This window comes from Cebus imitator, unplaced genomic scaffold, assembly GCF_001604975.1.
Source record: "Cebus imitator isolate Cc_AM_T3 unplaced genomic scaffold, Cebus_imitator-1.0 Scaffold111, whole genome shotgun sequence".
NCBI lineage: Eukaryota > Metazoa > Chordata > Mammalia > Primates > Cebidae > Cebus > Cebus imitator.
In genome coordinates this window covers 1,073,484-1,099,327 of record NW_016107426.1, presented here as the reverse complement: position 1 = coordinate 1,099,327, position 25,844 = coordinate 1,073,484, and the positions used below count along the sequence as shown (strand labels likewise).

The window sequence follows — 25,844 nt, the reverse complement described above, 5'->3', positions numbered from 1 at the left end:
TTTTTTGAGACTGAGTTTCGCTCTTGTTGCCCAGGCTAGAGTGCAGTGGCGCCATCTCAGTTCACTGCAACCTCCACCTCCCGGGTTCAAGCAATTCTCTGCCTCAGCCTCCTGAGTAGCTAGGATTATAGCCACCTGCCACCATGCCCAGCTAATTTTTGTATTTTTAGTAGAGATGGGGTTTCACCATGTTGGTCAGGCTGGTCTTGACCTCTGGTGATCAACTGCCTCAGCTTTCCAAAGTGCTAGAACTGTAGGCACGAGCCACCACACCCACCACAATTCTTAATGTATGTATTGAGCAGTATATACTAGGCTCTCCTGATGAATAAAAGTCCCTGCCCTCAAGGAACTCATGCTCCAGTAGGAAGAACAAAGGTGTAATCAGGCAGTTGTCACAAAACATGAGTGTTTCAATAGGGACAGGCTGTGAGAGCACACAGGAGGGCTGGACCTCAGCTCAGGTGAGTCAGCCAAGAGTTTCTCAGGAGCTGACAACTAAGCAAAGTCTCGAAAAACAGTCTTGACAACTTCCCAGCACTCTGGTAGGAAGTGCCTGGGAAGTAGTCCCAAAGCGGGCAGGGTCAGGATGAGAAGGGATAGAGGTGAGAGGGGAGGATGTGGATCTACAGTCCAATGGACGTGACCTCCTTAGAGGATCCAGTGGCCTCTTCCAGGCCCTCCTACGGCCAGTCCCAGCCTGAGAATGGGGCTGGGTGACAGCTCTTGACAGCCCTGCATGGGATGGGGATCTTCAGCTCTTGGGATTAGGTCTCCTTTAATCCTCATTTGCCTCCCTAAGAGGATCACAGGATCAGCAGTTGGGATAGCCCTAATCTATCAGGGTTTAGCACCTGGACAGTGTGCCCAGAGGCAGCTGGATGCTCCCCAGCTGCCCCTTCCCATGTTCCTCTCCAAGCCCTATGGCTCAAGGAGTGCTATCTTGCCTAGGAAAACCCAACACATGCTTCCCAAAGTTGAAGCCACAAAAAGCCCTGGCAGATACAGCATATGGGACGGGGGTAAGGGCTGGCAGATACAGCATATGGGATGGGGGTAAGGGCTGGCAGATACAGCACATGGGATGGGGGTAAGGGCTGGCAGATACAGCACATGGGATGGGGGTAAGGGCTGGTAGATACAGCATATGGGATGGGGGTAAGGGTGGCTGTAACAGCAGACCCTGACTCAGTTCCAGGTGGAAATCCCACTGGGCTCACTGACCCACAATCCCTTCATTACCCCCACACCTAACCGCATATGCCTGCAGAGTTCTGCCAAACTGTGGACAAGTCCAGATCTCCTTCCTTTGTTCCCCTTAGTACAGGATGGTATCTTCCAAAGAACTTTACCAAAGATGAAGGGGAAACCAAAGCTGGACTCTGGGGCCGTTATGTTTATAAGCAGTGACTTCTGATTCTGTTGACTCAGAGTTGGGGCCAGAAACTAAGAAGGGGCTTGGGAAAGCCACTGCCTTCCAAAGTGGGGCCTGAGGGAAGTAGAGCCTTGGAGAAATGATCCTATCCTAGAATCCATCACATGAGGATGTAGAGCTGTGTGGATCCGAACTCACCACCAACAGACTGAAATATGAGTCAGAACGCCAACTTACTAATTTATAACAAGAAATATAGCCATCATGGGGACCGGAGTTGAATCCTCTGGTCTGTCCCTTTTCTCTTTACAGGAAATCTAAATTGGAAGTCAAATTAATTCCAAATTAATTTTTGATTATGATCAAAAAATTCCAAAGGATCACTTAAGCACAGGAGTTCCAGAGGCTGCCATGGGCCAAGATCACACCACTGTACTCCCGCTCGGGGACAGAGCAATACCGTCTCTAAAAAAGAAGGTTCCTACAGAGCATGAAGTCAAGCAAGCATAGGGAATCAGAGAAGTACAGTTACAGCAAAGTGGGGCCAGCCAGCCACACGCATTCATTTGCTTTGAGGATATTTTAGCCATAGGGACCAGACATGCAAGTCCTCCAAGAGGGTACTCTGTTCTCTCAACAGTCCTGGATAAACTGCCTCTTTGATTCCCATTTTTAATAAAAATAATAATATCTAAAAATTGAACACCAGGTACTATGTTAAGCATTTATAAGAATTATTTCAGTTTACTTTCACAGGAGGGCCACATAAAGAATACTATTGGCCAGGCGTGGTGGCTCGAGCCTGTAAACCCAGCACTTTGGGAAGTTGAGGTGGGAGGATCACTTGAGGTCAGAAGTTTAAGACCAGCCTGGCCAACATGGTGAAACCCTGTCTCTGCTGAAAATATAAAAATTAGCCAGGCGTGGTGGTGGGAGGCTGAGGCAGCAGAATCCGCTTGAACCCAGGAGGTGGAGGTTGCAGTGAGCCAAGATCACACTACTGCACTCCAGCCTGGGCAGCAGAGCAAGACTCCGTCTCAAAACAAAACAAAACAAAACAAAACAAAGAAGATACCATTATCATCATTCCCATTTTCTACATGGGAAAATTGAGGAAAGTGGATAAGAAACTTTCTCAAGGTCACATGGTCAGTGGAAAAGCCAGCATTTGGACCCAGGCCTCTATCACTCCAGAGCCAGGGCTCTTCAACCACGGTGTTCAACTGCCTCCCAGTTTTCAAGAGGCCTACTCGCCTTCAGTGGTGACATTCCATCGTTAGCTATATCAATATGACCATTAGGCTATGATTCACAGTGTAGGCATTTTGCCAGTTTTAAGTTCTAGATGCCCCCTACACCCATCTGTGTGGTGTCACAAAGCACCCTTACTTCACCACTTACTCGCTGCATGACAGAGGTGGACATTGTCAGTGTTCTGACCAGAGGCTCTGGGAGTCTTTTTTTTTTTTTTTTGAGACAGAGTCTCGCTCTGTCACCCAGGCTGGAGTACAGTGGCATGATCTCAGTTCACTGCAACCTCTGCCTCCTGGGTTCAAGTGATTCTCCTGCCTCAGCCTCCCCAGTAGCTAGGATTACAGACGTGCGCCACCACGCCCGGCTATTTTTTGTGCTTTTAGTAGAGACGGGGGGTACCATGTTGGCCAGGCCGGTCTTGAACTCTGGACCTCTGGTGATCCACCCGCCTCAGCCTCCTAAAGTGCTGGGATTATAGGTGTGAACCACCACACCCGCCTTCGTTCACTTTTATATTATCTGTAGCTGCTTCTCCACTACAATGGCAGAACCGAGTCACTGTAAAAGAAACCTGCAAAAGCCTAAAATATTTACTTGTTTGGGAATTTTCAAAAAAAGTTTACAGACTCCTAACCTGGAGGAAGTCTCTTAATATTTTAAGATTTTTGACTTGGTTTAAGGGGTTGTCATGAGGATTAAGTCAGTTAGAAAGGACCCGGCACATTCTCCGGCTCTTATCAGGCATTCGACTGAAGTTTGGTGAGGTGGAATGTAACATAGATTATTCCCCAAGTTGGGAGTCCTGTTCTTACATCTTGGGGATTCTGCCTAGATATTCCCCTTTTGATTTTTAGACTTTTTGCCCATTTTATCCAGAAAAGGATAGTTCTCAGTCACGCAATTTTTTTTTAAAGGATCAGTTTGGTGAAAAACCAGTCAAGCGGATTTTAAGGCAGTGTTACTCTGCCAATCACCAGCATCAGAATCTGCTGTGAAGCTTGTTGAACATACAGGTTACTGAAACCTACATTAGACCATCCCCGGAATTAGAATCTCACAGTGCGGTCTAGCTCTTCAGGTAATTTTGATACACACTAAAGCTTGAAAAAAACATAGATCTATGGTAAATCTATAAACAAATGCAATGATTTAAAATCACAGATTTAAGAAAGTGTTTACTTGTGAGAAGAGATTTTGGAAGGACCACACAGAGAACCGTGAATATAATTTTCTTTTGCCAGGCATTGTTCTAGGTATCCTTTATGCTCATTTAATCATCTTAAAGCCCAATTAATAAATATGCTTATGTTTTTAAGGTTGAGAAAATGGGAGCACAGAAATTCAAGTATTTTGTCCAGGATTACACAGCCAGCATAAGCCGAGCGAAGATTCCAACATAATTAGCTGCCTCCAAAGTTCAAGGTAGTTTTTTGTCTTGCTTTGTTTTGAGACAGGGTCTCACTCTGTCACCCAGGCTGGAGCCCAGTGGAGCCATCACGGCTCACTGCAGCCTGGACCTCCTGGGCTCAAATGATCCTCCTGCCTCAGCCTCTCGAGTCGCGTGGACTATAGGCACAGGCCATGATGCCTAGCTAATTTTTATTTTTATTTTGAGACAGAGTCTCTGTCACTCAGGCTGGAGTGCAGTGGCGCAATCTTGGCTCACCGCAACCTCCACTTCCCAGGCTCAAGTGATTCTCCTGCCTCAGCCTCCCGAGTAGCTGGAATTACAGGTGCGTGCCACCACATCCAGCTGATTTTTGTATTTTTAGTAGAGATGGGGTTTCACCAGGCTGGCCAAGCTGGTCTTGAACTCCTGACTTCAAATGATCCACCTGCCTTGGTATCCCAAAGTGTTGGGACTACAAGCATGAGCCACCGCGCCAGCCTAAATTTGCAGAGATGGGATCTCACTATGTTGCCCAGGCTGGTCTTGAGCTCCTGCGCTCAAGTGATCCTTCCACCTTGGCCTCCCAAAGTGCTGGGATTACGACTGTGAACCATAAGCCCAGCCCAGAGTCCAAGTTCTTAACCACTAAATTATAGTTTCTTTCTATCCCTAGTAATGTTCTATTTCTCAAACTGAGTGGAAGAGACACACACATTAGATTTCTTATTTATACCTTACATATATATTACATATATCTTTTATATTTATTCAAAACTTTACCTAAACATACAAAGGCTTTTACAAAGAGCAAAGCAAAAACGACTACTGGAAGAAAAGCTGTTGCTCATTCAAACTTCACTCGTGCCTTCAAGGATGACAGGAGAGAACCCCAAGAGGAAAGCGGGACTTCCCGGAGCCCTAACTTTGCTCCAGCACGTCTTCCCTTTGGGGAAATCGCATCCCCCTGGGCAGCAATCTCCTCTCCACCTTTAGAGGGTGCTGTTCTCACGCTCACTTCGCAGGAGGCAAAGGACCAAGTTTCAGATAGCGCTGAGAATCAGACGATATCTCTCTCTAGGTGACTCTGGGTCCCAATGCCCGGGGGCAAAAAGGAAAGCGCTGGGCATCATTCTCGAGGTGCCTGCACGTGCCGTCTCCGACATGACCTCGCAGTCCCATTTCTCGAACTGAATCTAAAGCACAGAACAGGTTCATGACGTGTCCCAAGTTACACAAGTCAGCGCTGGGACTTGAACTAGGTCCTCTGAGCAAACCGGTCCCCAAGGCTGCCTGCCTCCCGAGGGTCTGGACAGGATCTTGGATACCCCTCACGCTCAAACCCTGAGGGACCGGGACTGACAACCTCTTACTCCTGTTTGCCTTGACTAAACACAGCCGGGACTCTGAAGGAGCTGGATCTCGTGTCCTGACTCGGGCGTCCTCTAAGAGGGGTAGACAGGCGGGAGAAAAGCGGACCCGGCCAGGCCCACGCGGCGCAGGTCCTGCCAGCTCCACCTGGCGGGGCGGCGCCGGGATTACCCACCTAGCACAAGGATACGGTCTTCGGGCCGCAGCTCCGGCTCTAGGAGGGCACGGAAGGAGGAGAAGTCCCCGAACCAATCGTAGGGGGCAGAATCGGCCGCGCCTTGGTAGCGCTGATCCCAGTACTGGACCTCGCGGTACCCGCAGTTCCGCTCGGGTAACTTGGGCTGAGCCCTACCTGCCTCCGGAGAGGCCATGCTCCCAGCCGCGAGGCCGCCAGAGCCGCCGGCACTTCAGCCAATCCGGAAGGCAGGATGCAGAAGGCGGGGCCGTGGTGTCTCCGCCCACCACCCGCAGTTGCTCAACACAAACACGTGGAACTTCCGTCCTTTCCGAAGTGCTCTTCGAAGAATCCTCCGGCTGGGAAAACCGTTGTCCAGCCCCTGAATCCTTCGGTTGTACTGCCCGCTCATTTCCTAGGTCCACACTCATGGTGTCAGACTCACGTGGGCTCATCACTGCGTTCTCTCATATTTTCAATTTGAATGACCTGTATTAAGAAGTCTGAAATTAATGAAAGGTTCTTTTTTTCTCCCAAGCCAATTTTGAGTATCTGGAAGGCTCTAAGGGGAGGGAGGAGGGGCGCGAACAGGGGATTTTTCCTCCTGGAGAGACAGCGTGAATTCCGATGTTCCCAACACAGGCGAAGTAGAATACTGGCTGGAGGGGCTCGGGGTAAGTAGGCAGGCATGTTGCTTTTCTGGACATTCTTTCTACATTAGCGCCTGTGTACCCAGGGCTGGGTATAAACTAAGAAGTAAGACTGTTCCTCCTCCTATGGAGGAGCATGGAGTGCATCAGAGGAGAGGTACATTTTAGTGGAGTAAATGAAGAATGGCTACTCGGCTCCGCTCTTAGCCTGGTGGAACGCCCGGCTTGGATAGCGGAACCTAGGTGTGGAAGGTTCGGGTTTCCGGGGGTGGTGGGCCCACACAAGCGGCGCACCGTCAAGATGGCGGCTGGGCTGCGGAAACGCGGCCGGTACGGTTCCGCGGCCCAGGCAGTAGGACTCTGCAGGCAATGGCTGCATCGCGCCTGGCAAGAGCGGCGCCTGCTGCTGCGGGAGCCGCGCTACACGCTGCTGGTGGCCGCCTGCCTCTGCCTGGCGGAGGTGGGCATCACCTTCTGGGTCATTCACAGGGTGGCATGTGAGTGCGCCGAGGGAGAGGGGAGGGGAGGGGAGGAGAGGGGAGGGGAGGGAGGGAGACCTGAAACCCCGACCCAAACCGGATCTCAGACCTGGACCTCAAAACCAGACTCTGTATCCACTCACTCATCAGTTGTAAACCCATATCCCTTACCTGAGCGCCAAGCCTGCTTGACAGAAAACCGGATCTCAGTCCGCCCACATGACAGAGGTGGAGACCGTAGAGATTGGCCTTCTGCACTGAACTTACAGCCTGCACACCAGTTTAGAAGTCAGATTTGGGCCAGAAGTGTTGTACTGCCGCTGCCGCTGCTGCTGCTGCTGCTTTTCTCGGTGGCTTTGGACACCTCAGGTCCCCTCCTGCATCACAACTTTTTCCATGTGTTCAGCTCTGTGGTCTTTGAATGTCCCTTCTCAGTGATGGCATTTTGTGACCACTTGAGTCCATTAGGCATTATTGGCTACTCTTCTAGGCTGAAACTAGATACTAGGCTTAAAGCACTTGGCTTTCTTGCTAAAGACTCTTGATTCAACAAATATTTATTTAGTGCTTATTATATGCCTAGCATTATGCTGGTTACCAGAGAGAGGTACAGTGGTTAGAGATGCATTTCTAACTGGGGCCTGGATAATAAGTTAGCAGGCAGTTTTGATGCATCATATTCGTCATGGTAGTAGTAAGACAGGATGCCCTAGAGGGCATAGGAAGTCACTTAAGCCAGGTTGCAGTAATTAGTGAAGGCTTCATAGAGCCACCCTTGGAAGGTAGGAACTAGCTAGTTAAGGAAAGAAGGAAAAGGTGAGGGGAAGGATTGCTCTGGGCAGAGAGGATCCTCGATCAAAAATCTAGTTAGGCAAGAAAAGAAAATCTCCAGTTAGACTGGACACGGTGGCTCATGCCTGTAATCCCAGCACTTTGGGAGGCCAAAGTGGGCGGATCACGAGGTCAGGAGTTCAAGACCAGCCTGGCCAACATAGTGAAACCCCATCTCTCCTAAAATATGAAAATTAGAGATGGGAGAATCGCTTGGGTCCGGGAGATGGTGGTTGCAGTGAGCTGAGATCGCGCCACTGCACTTCAGCCTGGGTAGCTGAGTGAGACTCTGTCTCAAAAAAAAAAAAAAAAAAAAAAAAGACCAGCCTGGCCAACATGGTGAAACCCCGTCTCTACCAAAAATACAAAAATTAGCTGGGTGTGGTGGCACACCTGCAGGGAGGCTGAGGCAGGAGAATCACTTGAACTGAGGAGGCAGGTTGCAGTGAGCTGAGATCGTATGACTGCACTCCAGCCTGGGTGACAGAGTGAGACTCTGTCTCAAAAAAGAAAAAAAAAAAGAGAAGCTGGTTCCTTTGAGGAACTGAAATAATTTTCTTAGAGCTACAAGGTAGAAATCAGGTGAAGGGAATCGTAAAAGATGGGAATACAGATATTGAGGCCAGATCATGAAGGGATTTGAAAGCTTTGTTAAGAAGATAGCATGGTAGGCCAAGTGCAATGGCTCATGCCTATAATCCCAGCATTTTGGGAGGCTGAGGTGGATGGATCACTTCAGGTCAGGAGTTCCAGACCAGCCTGACCAACATGGAGAACCATCTCTATTAAAAATACAAAATTAGTTGGGCATGGTGGTACATGCCTGTAATTCCAGCTACTTGGGAGGCTGAGGCAGGAGAATCACTTGAACCTGGGAGTCGGAGGTTGCGGTGAGTCAAGATCGCACCATTGCACTCCAGCCTGGGCAACAAGAGTGAAACTCCGTCTCAAGAAAGTGAAAGAAAAAAATAATAAAAAGAAGATAGCATGATAATTAAGAACTTGGGACCCTGAGGGTTTCAATTCCAACTCTTACCATCCTAGCTCAGTTATCTTAAGCTAGTCATTTAACCTAATTAATTCTTAGGCTCCCCTTCTGAAAATGGGAATAATATAGTTTTCTGTCTCTTAAGGTTCTTGGGGAATCATTGAAAGCTTTTAAGCAGAGACCTGTTATGATTTGTATTTTGGGAAGAGCTCTTTGGTGCAAGGTGGAAAATATATTGTAGTAAGGTGAAAGTAGAAGGCAGGAGTGTAATTAGCACGCTATTGTATAACCATTGAGGCTGGAGATTACTTTATGCTCAAGTTTGAGTATGTAGTAGCAGCAGAGAATGAGATAGAGATATTTAGAGTGAAGAACAGGTCGAACGTGTTGACTAATGGTTGGAAATGAGAGAGGAGGGGGTATCAAAGATGTTACTCAGGTTCGTGACCTGGTAGCTAAGAGCGTGGTGCCATTTGTGGAACCCAGGAAGGAGTAGATTGGAGTGAGGAAAGATCGCAAGTTCCCTTACAGAAATGAGTTTGAGATGCCTGGGCCCACCCAGATAGTGTCAAAGAAAGAGATTCAGAGGTAGTGAAGCTCTGAGAATTGGCCGAAAGTCTGTATTTTGATGGTCTGGAGGCATGGGGAGGGTGGCAGAGAGTTCTAGACTCAGAAGTAACCAGATCATCTTGTCTTCTTCCAGACACAGAGATTGACTGGAAGGCCTACATGGCGCAGGTAGAAGGCGTCATCAATGGAACCTATGACTATACCCAACTGCAGGGTGACACTGGACCACTTGTGTGAGTGGGGATAGGAAGTTCAGGGAGGATGTGAGGGGCTGGCAAGGCACTAGCCTGGGTGGTGTGACCCAGGTTCACATGTCCTCTCATCTTCCAGGTACCCAGCTGGTTTCGTGTACATCTTTATGGGGCTATACTACGCCACTGGCCGAGGCACTGACATCCGCATGGCCCAGCACATCTTTGCTGTGCTCTACCTGGCCACCTTGCTGCTTGTCTTCTTGATCTATCACCAGACCTGCAAGGTGAGTCATGCTACCGGAGGGCCCCAGCCTGGGAGGGCTGGGTGGTGGGGATGGCTCAGGCTTGCCGAGCTGCCCTTGCTCCTCACTGTGTTTACCCTTCAGGTTCCTCCCTTCGTCTTCTTCTTCATGTGCTGCGCCTCTTACCGTGTCCACTCCATCTTTGTGCTGCGGCTCTTCAATGACCCAGTGGCCATGGTGCTGCTCTTCCTCAGTATCAACCTCCTGCTGGCCCAGCGCTGGGGCTGGGGCTGCTGCTGTTTCAGGTCAACACCCCTTCCTTCTGGCCCCCTCCTTCACGTCTGCATTGCCATCCCTTCCCAATTTTCTGCAGCAGAGGGAGTAAAGGAGCAGCCAGACAGCATGGGTCCCTCAGGGCTCCGTAAACCAAGTCTAGGATCTATAGAAAGCTTCTGCCCTGCCATTCCCCCTGCACACACATGCCTCTTTCCATCCTTTCTTCCAGACAGCACTCATTGTTGGAATTAGTCCTTCACGTTCTGAATGCTCAGTGTATGCTCACTCGGCCCAGGCATAGAGACTACGTATCTGCCCCCTGCCCACTCTAGGCTCTTCCCTCTAGCAGTTGTGAGCGTAGGCCCCATCCCAGAGTTAGCCGGTGTGGTGGCGGGGGGAGGCTGCTGTGCCTTCGGTGGGATGTATGTCTTTGGCTCTGATGTGCCCGGCCCTGGAGCTGATCTCCACCCTTCCTCTCCCCTGCTCACTCCAGCCTGGCAATCTCTGTGAAGATGAATGTGCTGCTCTTCGCCCCTGGATTACTGTTTCTTCTCCTCACACAGTTTGGCTTCCGTGGGGCCCTCCCCAAGCTGGGCATCTGTGCTGGCCTTCAGGTACCCCCACCTCACCCTTCCTCTTTCTGATCAAGGAGAGGCCACTTGTCTTGATTGAGGGGATCTATCCCTGAGACTCCCTCAAAGCCAAGAGACAAGGTTTTGGAGTTGATTCTGAGCTAGGAAGCCACTATCTCTAGGCTATAGTTTCCGTAGCTGTAAAATAGGGTGTTACATTTGATGGTGTCTGAGAGCCTTTTTATTTTTTTTAATTTGAAGTTTTGAGATGGGCTCTCGCTGTGTTGCCCAGGCTGCTCTCAAACTCCTGGGCTCAAGCAGTTCTCCCGCTTTGGCCTCCCAAAGTGCTGGGATTACAGACATGAGCCACTGTGCCTGGCCTCTGAGAGCCTTCCTGGCTCTGCCCATTTGTCACTTGGTGAATCCCTACCTTAAAGCACTATTATGGCCTGCCTCTGAGCCCCTGCCTCTGAGCTTCTTTGGCCCCAAGCTCTGGCCTGGGGTGGGGGCAGGGGGCGTGTTTTTTCTGCTGTTTCTGGTGGGAATTGGGGAAGCTCCAAAGCCTACATCCCAGCTCGCTCCCCTCAATGAGGAGCATGAAAGCCGGTCCTTGGGAATGAACCTTGGCAGCTGTGCTCACATCATGCCGGTCCTCAGGTGGCGCTGGGGCTGCCCTTCCTGCTGGAGAACCCCATCGGCTACCTGTCCCGATCCTTTGACCTTGGCCGCCAGTTTCTGTTCCGCTGGACAGTGAACTGGCGCTTCCTCCCAGAGGCTCTCTTCCTGCATCGAGCCTTCCACCTGGCCCTGTTGGCTGCCCACCTCACCCTGCTCCTGCTGTTTGCTCTCTGTAGGTGGCACAGGTGAGAGAAGATGGCAGTGCCGTGGGCAGAGTTGGGGGAAGGAGCGAAGGGCCTAAGCCTTAGGGGCCGCTTGGAGGAAGTGTTAATGAGCTCATGGGGTGAGTCTAGAGTTTGACTTACAACAGGGGCTTGACACCTGTCTGAATGACTTTTCCCCAGCACAGGGGAAAGTATCTTGTCGCTGCTGAGGGATCCCTCCAAAAGGAAGGTTCCACCCCAGCCCCTTACACCCAACCATATCCTTTAAATCGTGGGAAGGTAAATCTTGCCCTCTCTAGGTGCTGACAGGGTCCTAGTCAGGCATCCCTTGATGGCTGGTGACCTGGGCGAGGGAAGGGGAGCCCAGTCATAGAACTCCTATTGTGCACCACTGTGCTGAGCATTTTACCTATTGAAATATATTTGATTCATTTTTTTTTGCTTTTTTTTCTTTCTTTTTATTTCATTTTATATTTTTGATTCTTAATTCTAAATATGAGCTACTCTTATGAGTATCTCTCCCTGATACTATTGTAAGAAATTTACGTATGTTCTAACATTTAAAGCTCACAGAGACCCTGGGATAGGGAGGTACACTTACGCTTACTATCCTCATTGCACAGATGGAAAAATGAAGACTTCATGAGGTTAAGTAACTTACCAAGGTCACACAGCCAGTAAGTTAGGGGTTCAAACCCACAAGGCCTCATGGCCCTACGTATTACTCTCTCCACTTTCCATATTCAGCTGAGAGCAGGTCTGGAGAGGTTAATAAATCTTGCGCAAAGGCATGCCTCTAGGAATGGCAGGGCCAGGGAGCTGACTTAAAAACAATTGCCCCTCTGTTTTGGGACACCCCCCCCCACACACACACACACTCCTGCCCTTGGCCTTGACCGTGGCATACAGATCGTCTCTACCCTCTTCACCTCCAACTTCATTGGCATCTGCTTCAGCCGCTCCCTCCACTACCAGTTCTACGTCTGGTATTTCCACACACTGCCCTACCTCCTGTGGGCCACGCCTGCACGCTGGCTCACACACCTGCTCAGGTACCAGCTGGGACAACCTGGGGGAGTGGGAGGGGACAGGGAGTTCTTGTTGAGCGGTTGTGTTTGGGGCATGCGGAGCTGAAGGTCTGCAGGTCTTGAAGCCAGACAGAACCTGGAGCCCATTTCTCGTCTCCAGGTTGTTGGTGCTGGGGCTCATCGAGCTCTCCTGGAACACATACCCCTCCACGTCCTGCAGCTCTGCGGCCCTGCACGTGTGCCATGCCGTCATCCTGCTGCAGCTCTGGCTGGGCCCGCAGCCTTTCCCCAAGAGCACCCAACACAGCAAGAAAGCCCACTGAAATCCACCCCTTTCCCTCAGCCACTCTCAGGACCTGACCGGGGATGGACTCTGTGCCCATCCACATAAACCTCTGTGCAGCCTACACGGAGGTAGGGGCAGTTGCTGCCTGGACCCGGCTGTGAGGGGCATGTATGGGGCAGATAAAGAATTCTCTCGAGCAGTCCTAAGAGGCACTTTATTGCATAGGATTTGGGGACTGTGGCTCTCTCCCCTTCCACTGTGCTGCAGGGAGCTCAGAGGATGGAGGGGAGGGGTAGTGGGGTGGGAGGAGCAGGAGAGAGCACAGGCAGGCACTTTTTGTGGGGGTAAGAGGGTTCTAGGGAGGGGGGAAGAAGCAGTGGGGGACAGGCTGGCACCAGCCGACCCCTTCCCAGCACCGAGAGGCCAGCCCTGGGCGGCAGTGAGTTGAGTGTGTGGGGCAGGGCCTCGGCCCAAGCAACAGCGGGCAGCCCTCACATGTTCGCCGGGCTGTAGCACAGGAGGTGTAGCTGCAGGTTCTGGTCCCAGTGGCGCAGCAGCAGGAAGAGCCCCCGGGCTGCGGCCTTGAGGGCAGCCAGGTCGAGGCCGTCAGGCAAGTGCTGGGCCCGCAGCCAGCCATCAGCCTTGGCCGCGGTCAGTTCCCACTCGCCGAAGGCAGCGGCGCATCGGTGCTCCAGCCAGGCCAGCGCCACGGCAGTGGCCCAGGTCCGGCCCCGCAGGTCGGCGCCCCGTCCTTCCGCCCCCTCCGAGGCCTCTGTGTCTGAGCCCCGCCCACTGTCCACCTGGCCTGGACCTTCGGAGCCCGAGCTGGGGGACGGGCTGCAGGAGGCCGTGGCACTGTCACCCTGGCCAACACCAGGGCCTAGAAGTGCCCAGGGCAGCGAGGCCGAAGTGGGGCTGAGGCTGGCGCGGTGCACGGCGAAGGGCGAGGCGCGGCAGAGGCGTTCCTGCGAGATGCTCACCGCGGCGCAGAAGGGCGCGTCCAGGCGGAAGGAGCCCGGCGCCTCCTGCAGCCGCACCTGAGGAGAGAGGAGGTGGGGGGAGAAGCGTGCTGAGACCGCGCCCGGCCGGGCGGCGCCACCCTCCACCTCCCGAGTCCTCACCAAGGGCAGGTAGTCGTGGTCGCTGCCTTCACTGCTGTTGGCCTGGCCTGGGTCAGGGCTGCGGAGTTTGCGCCCGCGGCCCAGGCTGAGCCGAGAGGGCGGATGGGGAGGTGGGCGGCGAGGCCCTTCCGTGGGAGCGGCAGAGTCCCCCAAAGCACACTTGGAGTTGCCATGTTGGTCGGAGTCCCGGGCGCCGGCTGGAGAGCCTCCCTGAAGTCCTGCGGTGGGGACTGTCAGTGCCAGCGGGTAGTCAGCCAGGTGCCCCTGCCCTTACCCTGCCTCTGGGTGTTACCTTTAGAGCAGACAGCAGCAGGCAGAGGAGCTGCATCTAGACGGCTGTGAGAGGCGGGAGGGGTTCTGGGGGGCTCGGCTGGCTCTGCAGGGGCACAGGGGACAGGAGTCAGGTTTGTCCAGGAGTGTGGCCAGTGAGGTGAGAGCTGCACCTGAGAGGTCACCAGAATAGGCCCCTACCTGAGCTGCACACCTGCAGGGCCCCAGGCAGGACCTCCCTAGTGGCAGCATCCACGGCCACAGGGCAAGTGAAGCAGGAGGGGGCAGAGCTGACCTTGCTTGTCTGAAGGGCCCGAAGCCAGCACTTCCGGGCGTGGCCTGTGGAACCAAGGCACGGTCTGTGGAACCCCCACACCCGCCCTTTACAGAGCGCTCATAGGAAAAGTTGTGTTCTCCCCAGCTTCTCCCTCTATCAACTTAAACAGTAGATTGCCTTGCTAGGCCCAGAACCAGCTCAGATTCCCTAACTTTGGCAAGAGTGGCCAGGCTGAACCTTCAGTCCACAACAGAGCAAAGGACCCCTGGCTGCCGAGCAGTTCAGCACTCTGGACACCTCCCAGAGGAAGCATTGACCAACACCTTTTCCTCCACCTGTTTCTGCACTAATGGAACTTGGAAATGTTCTCTCTTCATGATCCATTGTGGTAGCCATTAGTCACATGCGACTGTTGAGTACTTCAGTTGTGGCTAGGGCAACTAAGGAAATGAACTTTCAACTTTAAGTCTTTTCCTGAATGACAAAAGATTTGTTCTTAGGTTGTGGGCACTGTGCATCATTACGAGATCACATTTCCCTCTGTGCTGCCCGCTAGAAAGCTTGTCAGTTCTGGGTCCCAGCCTTGTAAGATTATAGAACCTGACAGCATGCACCTTTAATATAACTTCATCTCGGCCAGGCGTGGTGGCTCACGCCTATAATCCCAGCACTTTGGGATGCTGAGGCAGGATCACGAGGTTAGGAGTTTGGCCTACATAGTGAAACCCCGTCTCTACTAAAAATACAAAAATTAGCTGGGCGTGGTGGCATGTGCCTGTAATCCTAGCTACTCAGGAGGCTGAGGCAGGAGAATTGCTTGAACCCAGGAGTTGGGGGTTGCAATGAGCCAAGATCGTGAGGCACTGCACTCCAGCCTGGGTGACAGAGTGAGACCTTGTCTCAAAAAAACAACAAAAAAAGTGTATACACACACACACACAATGTATTTTATATATATGTATATACATATGTATGTGTATATATGTAAAATACATATATATGTGTATATGTGCGTGTGTATATCCCCATTCTCAGTTTCCTTTTATTTTTACTTTTTCCCATTGTCCTGCTTAATTTTTTATCTTGTTAGTGCGATGAGCCTCAAATCCTTTGTGATCAAAGTGAGGTATAATTATCAAACACGCAGAGCTCTACCTTTGCTGCTTTTTGCCCATGCCTTTGGGCCCTGACTGGACCCACCAGCAACTCACCCCGGTCAGCTGTGGTCTCTGCCCCTCCTCGGAGAGCCAGCTGCTCATTGTCCCGGACCACAGAGGCTGCTGTCAGCCGATGGAGTGCTTGGTCCCAAGCAGCTTCTCTTACAGGAGGTGAGGCAGGCTGTGAGCCATCTCCAGGCCCCCACAGTGTCTCCAGCCCAACACCCACCTCCCAGCACATAGGCTGCTCCCCACACAGGCCCCGGATCACCACATGGCATCGTGGAGCCTGGGGAGGCGCTGCTGGAGGGGCCGACTCCCCACTGGGAGGCACAGCCATGAACAAGAAGGGTGGCTCCATCAGCATGTCCCAGTCCATGGGGGCTGGAGAGAGCAGGTTTCCTGGGGAGCAAGATAGCAGGGGTATGGGCAGCGTGGTACTCTGGGCTTCACCTCCCCAAGGCCTCCTTGGCATCAGGGAAACCTGGCTCCCCGTCCAGCACTTACCAGAGTCATCCAGGCCCTGTCCCAGTTGTTGGCCTGACTCTGAACTTGGGCCATCTGGGGCTGCACCCAGAGAGGGTTTCCGGGGTCGGCCGGGAACTGGGTTTGCCCGGCCTGGAGGGGAGGAGAGGCTTCGGCCAGCCAGAGCCGCCCTGTGCTGCCGGCCCAGCATCTCAGCACTCAAGGCGCCCACCTGCATGTGAGATATGGGGGCCACTGGTCAAGGGATGCAGAACCCCTGACCGTCATACATGGGTACACAGCTGGCCCATGCCCCTTGTCTGAAACCCTAGGTGGCCGCTCACCACCATGAGGGGAGGGCCCAGTCCTATGGCCTCCAGTGACCTCTGTCCCGGCCCCTCCCAGTGTCATTCCACTCCTCCCTGTTTCCCACTCTGATTGTCGCCTGTCTCCCCCTGTCTGCATGGCTGACCTGTGCATAGTCTTCCAGATGTGGCTCTGACTTTCCTGACTCTCTCAGGCAGAGTTAGTCACACTCTCTAAGTCCCCATAATACAAGTCTTTGTGCTCATCGCTGGTTGTTACATAGTATTATGGTTGGAGATTTATCCACCTCTCTCTCTAGCTAGACTTAATAGTAAACTCTGCATAATGTCTGGCACACAGCAGGTGGTAAATCAGTATTTTCTGAATACAAGGCGAACGAATGAGGGCTGGATCTCACCTTGAATGGAGCTGGTGTGGGTGCAGGCAGGGGACAGGAACGGGAGCCTGCAGGTTCTCCTGAGGCCAGACTGCGGCAGCCCTGCTGAGAAGGGGGGTCCAGGGGAGCACTGCCCTCTGGGGAGCCAGGGCCCTGGGAGCCGGGGGACTCACTGCTGCCTGTGGAGCCTGGGCCTGGCTCAGGGCTGGCAGAGCAGTGGGTGAGCACATACTGCTCCCGAATGTACGAGGACTGGAAGATGCGGCGCCATATGGCTGTCTCAGAGGCGGGGTTGGGTCCAGGATCCGTGACTGGGTCTGTCAGAGCGTCAGTACCTGCTGGGAGGCAGTAGAATGGTCCCCAGCCCTGACCCCACCCAGTGCCTGCTCCAACACAGCCACACACATACACCTGGGCACTCACTCCGCTCTGAGTCCCCGGCAGCCCATGTGCTGGACAGTTCTGCTGACACAGTGCCTGTTCCCAGTGGCTCCGAGGTGCCAGTGGGCTCAGTGCCGGGGCTGGCAGCAGATGGGGCATCTTCTGGGGATGGAAACACAGACCCGCCCAAGCTCTGCCAGCCAGGCTCTTGGCCCTAGAGAGAATATCATTGGGAAAAAATTAACTACAGGTACATACTACCTCTTTCCAAATGGGAGTTTTAGATGGTTCACAGCAAGAGGCAATAAAGCTAATAAATTAGAAACTAAAGACCAGTTCTAAAGAAGGAGGAAGCAAACGTGTTCACTGTAAGGGTTAACAGAGCTGCTGGGAAGCTGAGCTTCCTGGCAGCCAGGCAAAAAAAAGTCTGCTATACAGCTCTCATGACCAAAAAAGGGGGAAGCATGCTGAGTTCTTTTAAAGAGATAAGGCTTTTCATTACAAAATAACTACCATGTCTCCAGCTCCTACCCTGTCAACCCCTGATGACAGCCACCTGTGGAAAACATCATTTACATATGAGGAAATGGGTCAGCAAGGTAAAGTGACTTGCTCAAATCAAATGGCTAGTGACAGCTGGGATTAGAGATTGCACCTAGATTATGCCCATCCATCACTGAGTGTTATAGGAAATACGTTTGCTGGTGCTCTCTATAGGGTACTATGTGAAGTCATGAGCAACAGTCTTGGCGGAAACCTCATAGCAAATGCGGGTGCTGTTTTCTGTGGCTGTGTGCTTTAGTGACCTTGGGTAAAAAATCAAGGACAACACTTTGCAGGACAACTCAGTGGAAGACCCCATGAGGGGGTCAGGGTGTGGCCATCGTGGGGGGCCCAGTGACCTCTGTGGAGGCCTAGGGGATAGTAGAGGAGCTTGGTAAAGAGAGACACAGAATGGAAGAAGGGTTTGGAAGATGTTTGAGGACTTCAGCCATCCCGGGCCCCCCACCACACCCCAGCCCAGGCCTACCCCTGGTGGGTGGGACCGGAAGCCATCCACCCTGAAGAGTGAGCAGTAACCGAGCAGCTGGTCCCCAGGGTAGAGTGCTGGGATCTCCCGGGGCGTCAGCAGTGCCTCCACAGTGTCGGGCACAAACCAGTCCACAGAGATGTCACTCAAAGCAGGCTCCAGTGCCTTCCGCAGAGCTTGCACCAGCTGTAGGGAGTGGCCAGAGGGGGGGAAAGAGGTGTCATGTGGCCAGACAGAGCAGGGAGGCTGCCCTTCCCCTGATGCCATCTGCCCAGCCCCTGAGCTGATGGGGCACAGGGCCACACTGGGGTCAGGAGAAGGAATGAGGGTAGGAACAAGCAGGGAACTGAGTGCTCGGTCCTCACGGCTTGGTCTGTCTCCTGGCCTGAGCTTTGCCACATGGATGGGGCAAGAGAGGATAAGGCTCAGTCCCAGGACCAAATGAGACTCAGAGGGTGCTCAGAGGCAGTGCTCCCTCACCCTTGGCCTTTGCAGCACCAACAGCTCTTCCCCTGATTGGAGTGGGGAAGTGGGGAGACGGCTGGTGAGGGTGCCAGAAGCCCCCTTGGCCTGCCTGGGTTCTGTTTCAGACTTGATGTGTAACTTGGGAGAAAGACTTTCAGGTGTAGGGAATAGGGCCCAGGCTCAAACTCACCAGGGGCTGCAGCCTCTCCCCCGGCCTCAGGAAATAGGCCTGGCCCCTGCTGAGGGCAGATAAACCCCGGAGCAGCTGGTGGCAGGTGGGCCCCAGCCCAAATGAGAAGCATCTGATGAAGGAAAGGAAGAAGCTATGACCTTCAGGAGCCTTATGGGGGCTCAATCGTAGGCATCTGGCTCTGCCCATCCCATACCTGGCTGTCCCCCTGTGCCACCTCATGAGCTCTAGGGTTCGGTGGGTAGTGGCGGCCATGGGTGAGGCCGCAGTGAGCAGGAACAGCTGCCGAGGGTAGGCCCTGTGCTGCGGCTGCCCCATGGCCCAGTCCAGCACAGCCAGCACGTCTGGGGGCCCACTGGGAACCTGCAGGGTCTCAATGCTCTCGCAGATCAGCTGCACAGCATCCTGGAGAGAGAAGGCACAGGCTGGGATGCACTGGGCTGAAACCTCTCTGGAAGGCCCCCAGATCCCGGACCACACTCACGTCACTGCAAGGCCGACTCTCTGGGAAGAGTGGCTCCACCGAAGTCCCAAACACAGCCAGGTTGATGAGTGTCTGGGGCGGGAGAGACTTCACAGCCAAAACAATGGCATCCTGTGGAGAGCCAGGGAGGGCAGTGTGAGGCTGGCCCCAGGGGCCCTGGTACAGAGCAAGGGATGCCAGGTCGCTTGGCTTATCCAGGCCGTGATTCAAGTGAGAGGCCCTGGATGTGAGAGAAAGACTGCAGATGAGCCCCGAGTGTGAGAAACTGTGTTTGGGGCTCTGGAGGTATACATGAAACCTGAGTCTCCCTGTGGCTGGGTGGACTGGGTGCCAGTCTACGCATGAGAGGCTCTTGGAATCCTGGAGAAACACGTGTGTGAATGTGAGCAGGACAGCATGACAGTGTCTGTCTGGAGACTGGAGCAGGGCTGCTCTGTAAGGGAATCCCCCTGAGGAGTTGCCATGTGCTTCCCCTTTGGAAGATGGCATTTGAAGCAACAAGGTAACTCCCGGCTTCAAGAGGCTGCCCCCAGCCCACCTCAGACCCACTGCCCCCCTCAACCCCCAGGGCTGCCCACCCCATGCCCCACGGGCCTTGTGTGCTGTGCTGCTGGCATCCAGCAGGAAGAGGAGCTCCCGAGTAGCTGTGCCCAGGTGTCCAGGCGTGGAGCTCAGGTCGGGGCAGAAGCTCAGCACCAGCACAGGATTGAGCAGGATATCCTTGTGGAAGCGCCGCTGCAGGAACCACACCTGAGCAGGGGAGCCCCAAGTCAGCCTGGGCAAGGCTTAGTGCTACCTTGTTGAGGGTGGACAGTGGCACTGGTGCTGGGGCCTTTTACTGTCTGATCCACCCAGAGGGACATCTTTTTGTAGTAATTTGAATAAAGGCAGGTGGCTGTCTTCTGCCTATATCAGACCTAGCTTCCGTCCTCTGAGTCACAACCCAGAGAGATTCACATCGACCTTCCAGTGACAATACTCATCTGCCCTCTGTGGTGGTGGGTGGCAGCTGTGGAGAGATCTTGCTGAGAAAAGAGGCCTTCCCCTTCCCCTGCCAACATGAACCTGCTTGCCTGTTTCTTATGCACAAGTGTAGCCAAGGCCGGGGGCCAGGCCAGGCCCCTATGGCAGTACCTGCCGGTCCCCGTTACTGTCCCTTCGCTGCAGCCTCTGAAAATCTCGGCGGGCCCTCACCCGGGCCTCGTATTCTGCCGAGCTCAGGCTGCCAGCCTCCAGCAGCAGGTGTGGCTGATGCGGCTCTGAGAGGAGAGGACGCAATTCTGTCAAGGAAGTGCCTTCCCCTGGACCCCAAGTGCCCAGTTTCACTGTCAGGGAGGAGCCTGCAGGTCCAGCCTTCCTGCACCACTGGCTCCGCCCTCACAGATGACTCAGTCCATCTGGCTGGACCCGGGAAACCTGTGCTTGAGAAATGCTTCCCCCATTCATATAGAAGCGGGTCAGAGCTGGCCCACGGTGTGCCCCAGTCTCTCACCACTGGGGTGCAGCAGGATCTCCAAGGCCCGATCACAGTGGTGGCCCTCTGCCAGTGTGACACAGATGGTGGCTGCAGAGCTGGCATGTGGGGGGGCATCTGCCCGCAGGGCATGAGAGGGGCTCTCCAGGCCTGAGGAGCACAGAGGCAGGAAGGGGAGATGCAGCCATCACACCTTTCCAGAGACAGCAACTGTTGGCCGATCACCGCTGACTCAGTCAGCTTAGAGTCTGCTCTCTAGGATCAGATGGACGAGGGAGGATGTGCCTGCTTTCATGGGCTGGGAGGTTGATTCCAGCTGGGTTCCTGGCTGGTCGAAGAGCCATGCACCAGCCAGCTGCTGATTTAGCATCCACCCCCTACCTTCTGCGTAAGGAAAATCTACTTCATCCCACTGGTGGGTGGGATGGGATAGAAATAAATTGCCTCGATAAAGTTAGGGATGTGTGTGTTGGGGAGAGGTGACCTGGGTGTTCCGGAGTCTTGGGGCCCTGCCTTTTTGTCCTGTTTTCCTCCCATCCCTGAGCCTCATTTCCCTTCCAGTCACTACACTGGGAGGTGTGGGCATCTGAAAAGAGGCCAGGCCAGCCAGAGGCACCCACCTGCAAGCAGGCATGGCCCAGTCACCAGCATCTCGAAGGAGAAGGTATATGGGGCAGGGCAGCGGGCAGGACCTGAGAACACGTCCCGAGGGGCAGCCAGCTCCTCCCAGGCCAGCCCTTCCTCCTGAGGGCTGCCTACCCCGAAGCAGCTGGTGGGGCTGGAAGGGAAGGGAGCAGGAGGAAGGTCACTGGGCCACTGGGAAGGCCCCTAACCCCTCCAGCTGACTGGCCTCAGCCCTTCTTCACCCTTCCCATCCCCTGGGGTACCCTCCAATGCCCCCTCACCCGCACTAGACCCAGAGAAGCCGAGGGAGGGACGAAGAGAATCACCATAGACCCAACCTGTCGTCACAGAGCCCCGGAGGCCTGGGGGGGCCCGGCAGGCCCGGCGGGGCCAGCGGGGTGAGCACAGTGGGCAGAGCCACATGCAGCACCCCATCAGGCCTTGAGGGCAGCTCCCGGCTGCTGTGCAGGGTCACCGTCATGGTGCCAGCCGCAGCGATAAGGCCTGTGGGCAGCACCAACGTGGACCGGGCCTGGGCCAGATCCAAGACAAGATGACCTATGATGGGTGAGAAACGGGGTCAGAGCACACTGGAAGCAGAGGAGAGGGAGGAAGCTGGAGGTGGGAGCAGGCATGGAGTCAGGGAGCCCGGGCAAGGGGGGCTTTGCGTGTTGGCACTGGGCCAATGCACTGGTGACATGGGATGGTGGCATGAGATGAATCATGGTGAGAGGCAGGATAATGGGGGATGGGTCCGCTGTCATCAGGCAAGAGCGCGATGACGTCCTTACTAACAGAAGGCTGAGGAGAAGGGGTCCTGTCCACTCTCAAGGTCCCGGGATACCCACAGCCTCTGCCCCCTCCCCCTGCCTGCCTCTTTCCATTCAACCCCTGGCCACCGTCCCTTGTGGGTAGACACCTCCCTGTGGCTTGGGACACGTTATGCTTATAAATCTCCTGCTCATGAATTACCTGGGGCTCCCCCACTGCCCACTAAGGTGGCTCCCGAATTCTCTACTCCTCCCGGGCAGGAGGAGAAGAGAAGCAGGAAGCAGGCTAGAGGACATGAATCCCCACTGGCACCGCACGCACTGTGTTATTCAGCTCCTGGGCTTATGTGGGGACTGGTGGGTCTGCTAAAGGAACAGCGACCAGCCAGGTACACCACCGCTGAGGTCTGGCCCCAGCCCACCTTCCCAGCCCTGCTGAACCTCACTTCCTCACAACGACCAGCTGTTCATCCTTTCAATAAATTCTTGCTGAATAATTGAAAGGAGGAAAAACACGGAAGACAAGGAGGAAAAGGGCTTCCATCCCAGCCAGCTGACACAGTGGAGAGAGCACAGCAGCAAGTCTGAAATACCAGATCTGTGATCTCTAATTGAGTCTTCTGGCAACTCTCTACTGAGGAGCCTCAGTTTCCTCGTCCATAAAGTGGGGATCATAGTAACTATGTGATTGTGGTGAGGAACAAATGAGGCAATGCATGCAACGCACCCAACATATAAATCAGTGACCCCTGCTATGACTTTCATCCCTCATAACAGGAGGAAGGGCAGCAACGCTGGCATTACCTACTACTCAAAGGAGAGTAGGGCTTCAGAGGAGGTGATGCCAGCGATTGTGAACTGTAAATCACTACCAACGGGGCATTTTATTGTCATAACCCACTATAACCTACTGATGAGCAGCTGCCTCCACCCTCTGCTTAACCGAGTCCTGTCCTTTCAGTCACAGGCTGCGTCTACCTCCTCGTGAACATTCTGGGTCCTCAGCCCGAGCTCACTCTAGCCTCTAACCACAAGCCTCTAACCTGCTGGGCTTATGCCAACTCTCAACACCACTGGGTTCCGTTCCTCTTCTTACCTGGACTGTAAATCCCATGGGCAGGAATCAAAGGAATGTATGAATGAATCAATGAAAGAGCCAGGTACAAGCCAGCACACAGCACAGGGCTGGGCTTCCGTCCCTTCCCCCGACACTCACTGGGCCTCCTAGGGCCAGGGTCTGTGTGAGGTGCTGGGATTTGGAGAAGCTCCAGCGGGAGACAGACACGCCCATCTGTGACAATGACTTCCCCTCGTAGGTGCCGTAATGAGGGGGCACAAAAGGCCGGGGGAGCCAGGAAACAGTGCAGCTAATTATTTCTGGGGGAGTCAGGGAGCGTTTCCCAGGGAGTGACGTTCAGTGGATCTAAAGGACAAGTACGAATTTGCTCGATGGAAGACGGGAGGACAGAGCAGAGGTGGGAAGGGACCTGTCAGTCAGCGTGGCCAGTGGGGTGGTACCTGGTGTGTGGGGTCGCGGGGAGAGGGATGGAATGGAGGGAGAGGGAGGGCCTTGGCTGCTGGGCCCAGGATTCTACACTTGATCCACTGGCCCGTGGGGCCGGGCTGAGGTGTGCAGCCTAAAAGGTAAGGGGCCAGAGGGGACCATGGGGGAAGGCTCCCTTTGCAGCCCCCTAGAGAGACCGGTCGCCTGTGCGCCCCCCGCAAGCCCTGTGCTGCCTGCTGTCTGTCTCCCTGGCTGGGAACCTCCGGGCCACGTTCTCCCAGCACCTGGCGCAGGTCAGGTGCCCAGCCCAGGACTGTTGAATACCGGGATGAGCCAATGAATGCACAAGGCAGCGCCCGGAGGAAGCGGGGGGAAGGGCGGAGGCCGAGCGGGTGCGGGAGCCCGAGCTGTGCCCGGCCTGCGGGAGCGCGGGTGCGGCCGCGCGGGACTCACCCTGCGCGCAGCGACGGGGCGTCGGGGTCCCCAACCCGGGGCCCAGCGCGCGGCAGCAGGCGGCCTGCGAGCGGCGCCGGCTCTGCAGCTGGAAGGAGACGCGGCGTCCGGCGGCCTCGGCCTCGAAGCCGGACACCACCTCGGCCTCGGCCAGCGGGTACACGAACACGCCTGGGGAGGGCGTCGGGAGGCGGTGTCGGACCCCGCCCGCCGCCCGCCCGCCCCGCGCCGCCCCGCCTGCGCCCCGCCCGGGCCTCACCGTCCACCGGCTGCGGCTGCGGGTTGCGGTAGGTGAGCCGGGCCCGCACGCTGAGGCAGGGGCCGTTGGCGCAGGCCCGGACCCAGGAGTCCGTGAGCGGCAGCGGCGTCCAGCTGGAGGGGCAGTACAGACCGGGCATGGCGCCGGGGGGCCGGCCCTGCGGGAACGAGCCCGGAGAGCGGGGCACAGGGGGACGCGGCGCCCACCCCGCGCTCCAGAGGCCCACGCGAGAGTCTCACTCCAGCTCCAGGACACGCCTGCCGGGGCGCGAGGCCGAGCCGGGGCTCCTGCGGGCGACAGGTGGCGGGGCAGATAAGGGGGCGCGGGCGTGGTGGGGAGGGGGGCATCCTCGCGCGTTACCTGGGCAGCCGGGGCGGAGTGCGGCGGGGGCGCTGGCCGCGGAGGGTGAATGATTAACGAGCGCTCGGGCGCCCGGCAGTCCCACCGCAGCTCCCCCGGGTGGGGGCGGCCACAGCTGTTCCCCTGCCCGCTCCCAGCCTTGCCGCCACCCTGGTACCTGCCGGCCCCCCGGGGCTCTCCGCGGCCGCCAGCTGTCGGAAGCGGCGCGGGTGAAGAAGGAAGATGCTTCGGGAGGGCGGAGGTTTAAAGGGCCCGAATCCCCCCGGAGGTCCCCGGTACGGCGAGGGAACGCGGGGGCGGGGTGGAGGGGACGCCGAAAGGGCCTCGGTCTTTCTCTCCCTGGTCCCTCATCCGACGGGGGTGCTGGCCGGGTAGGAAGGGGACTGGGGTGGGAAGAGCGAGCTGGGGAGGCGAAGAGAGGGAGTCTTTGGGAGGCAAGCCCGGGAGGCGTGTCGGGCCGGAGAGCCCGCGGGAGCCGCCAGGGCTCCACTCCCCACCCGGGCAGAGCTGATGTGGGAGGAGGGGGCGGCTGCAGGCGCCGCGGCCCGCGCAGGGGATGCCGCGGGCTGGCTCTGGGGATCGCCCCCGTCCCTGTGGCCGCCTCAGCCTCACCGTCGCGTCCTCCGCGGAGTTCTGGGCGCCCACGGGATCCGGGTGGGTGGTGCCGCCTCTGCGCCCTGGGTGGCCCTCGGTCCCGGCACCTGCCAGCCGCCAGCTCGCGACTCGGGCTGCAGCGGCTCTGAGTCCCCGCAGGGCCGCGGGTCCAGCCGGCGGTGGTCCCGCCCCCGTTCCGAGAGGCGGTCCCTCCACCAGCCGTGGCCCCGCCTGCCGCTGCTGCGGCTGGAATGGCGCTCTCCCTCCTTCGGGCGCGGTACCGCCTCCGCGCCAGCCGCGCCAGCCCGAGCCAGACTGGGCACCGCAGTGCAGGGACCGCGTCCCCGCCGCTGCACGGATCCCCGTCACTGCAGGACCAAGGCCTCAGAGACCCCACCCTCTCCATTCTTCAGGAATAAGGCATCCTGCAAGTGCCACGCGCACTGCTGCGACCCCGGCTATCCCATTACCACGATGGCAGTCCATTCCCCAGCCCACCCCACCCCCTGCCTTGAGTGGCTTCCCATAGCTGCCGAGACCCTCCCTCCTGACTGCAGCGAACCCCGGCGCCCCATCCCCACCATCGCAGGACTCTGCCCCCAAGAAGCCAGCCCCTTTCCTTTGCAAAGTGCTCTTCATCACTGCAGAAAACCTCCCCCATCCCTGCAGGTACTTCCAGTTCATGCAGTCACTTCAGTGGCCACTCACTCCAAGCAGGGATTCCTCATCACTGCAGCAACTTC

The 25,844-nt window shown here is 55.6% G+C and overlaps 3 protein-coding genes and 1 long non-coding RNA gene across 17 annotated transcripts in view; 2 read left to right on the top strand and 2 right to left on the bottom strand.

The window, feature by feature from the left end:
• The window catches only part of LOC108311073 (endothelin-converting enzyme 2), a 41,629-nt gene extending 35,820 nt beyond the window's left edge, over positions 1–5,809 (bottom strand). The window contains exon 1 of one of the 2 annotated variants that reach the window (XM_017538337.2): positions 5,563–5,809. In XM_017538337.2, the coding sequence (XP_017393826.1) occupies positions 5,563–5,758 (196 nt within the window). In that variant the 5' untranslated portion in view covers positions 5,759–5,809. The remainder of the gene's footprint in view (positions 1–5,562) is intronic. The other variant, XM_017538338.2, reaches the window with a different exon arrangement.
• A 654-nt stretch (positions 5,810–6,463) lies between these two features.
• ALG3 (ALG3 alpha-1,3- mannosyltransferase) lies at positions 6,464–12,721 on the top strand. Of its 4 annotated transcripts, none has more exons than XM_017538340.2 (9): positions 6,464–6,709; positions 9,214–9,313; positions 9,411–9,558; positions 9,661–9,821; positions 10,286–10,406; positions 11,022–11,227; positions 11,392–11,463; positions 12,114–12,258; positions 12,395–12,719. In XM_017538340.2, exons 1-9 carry the CDS (start codon positions 6,514–6,516, stop codon positions 12,623–12,625), a joined length of 1,380 nt encoding a protein of 459 aa, XP_017393829.1. In that variant the 5' UTR covers positions 6,464–6,513; the 3' UTR covers positions 12,626–12,719. The 4 variants fall into 4 exon arrangements, with proteins under 4 accessions (XP_017393829.1, XP_017393830.1, XP_037597870.1 ...); XM_017538341.2 differs by having other exon boundaries at positions 11,387–11,463; XM_017538342.2 differs by having other exon boundaries at positions 6,489–6,672; positions 11,387–11,463; positions 12,395–12,721.
• On the bottom strand, positions 12,721–25,208 carry VWA5B2 (von Willebrand factor A domain containing 5B2). 10 transcript variants are annotated; one of them, XM_037741939.1, is made up of 20 exons: positions 25,120–25,208; positions 24,148–24,434; positions 23,889–24,059; positions 21,488–21,719; positions 21,158–21,315; positions 20,556–20,687; positions 20,198–20,322; positions 19,658–19,813; positions 19,064–19,174; positions 18,776–18,984; positions 18,580–18,691; positions 17,925–18,110; positions 16,937–17,108; positions 16,535–16,851; positions 15,853–16,042; positions 15,400–15,747; positions 14,113–14,250; positions 13,934–14,017; positions 13,642–13,871; positions 12,721–13,557 (listed from the first exon to the last, which is right to left on the bottom strand). In XM_037741939.1, exons 2-20 carry the CDS (start codon positions 24,284–24,286, stop codon positions 13,012–13,014), a joined length of 3,756 nt encoding a protein of 1,251 aa, XP_037597867.1. In that variant the 5' UTR covers positions 24,287–24,434; positions 25,120–25,208; the 3' UTR covers positions 12,721–13,011. The 10 variants fall into 10 exon arrangements, with proteins under 10 accessions (XP_037597867.1, XP_017393815.1, XP_017393816.1 ...); XM_017538326.2 differs by having other exon boundaries at positions 13,642–13,859; XM_017538327.2 differs by having other exon boundaries at positions 13,642–13,859; positions 16,535–16,848.
• Positions 13,816–14,813, top strand: LOC119472650. Its single transcript, XR_005201811.1, has 2 exons — positions 13,816–13,887; positions 14,374–14,813. It is a non-coding gene; the product is annotated as an uncharacterized LOC119472650 (long non-coding RNA).
• Positions 25,209–25,844: the final 636 nt, after the last annotated feature.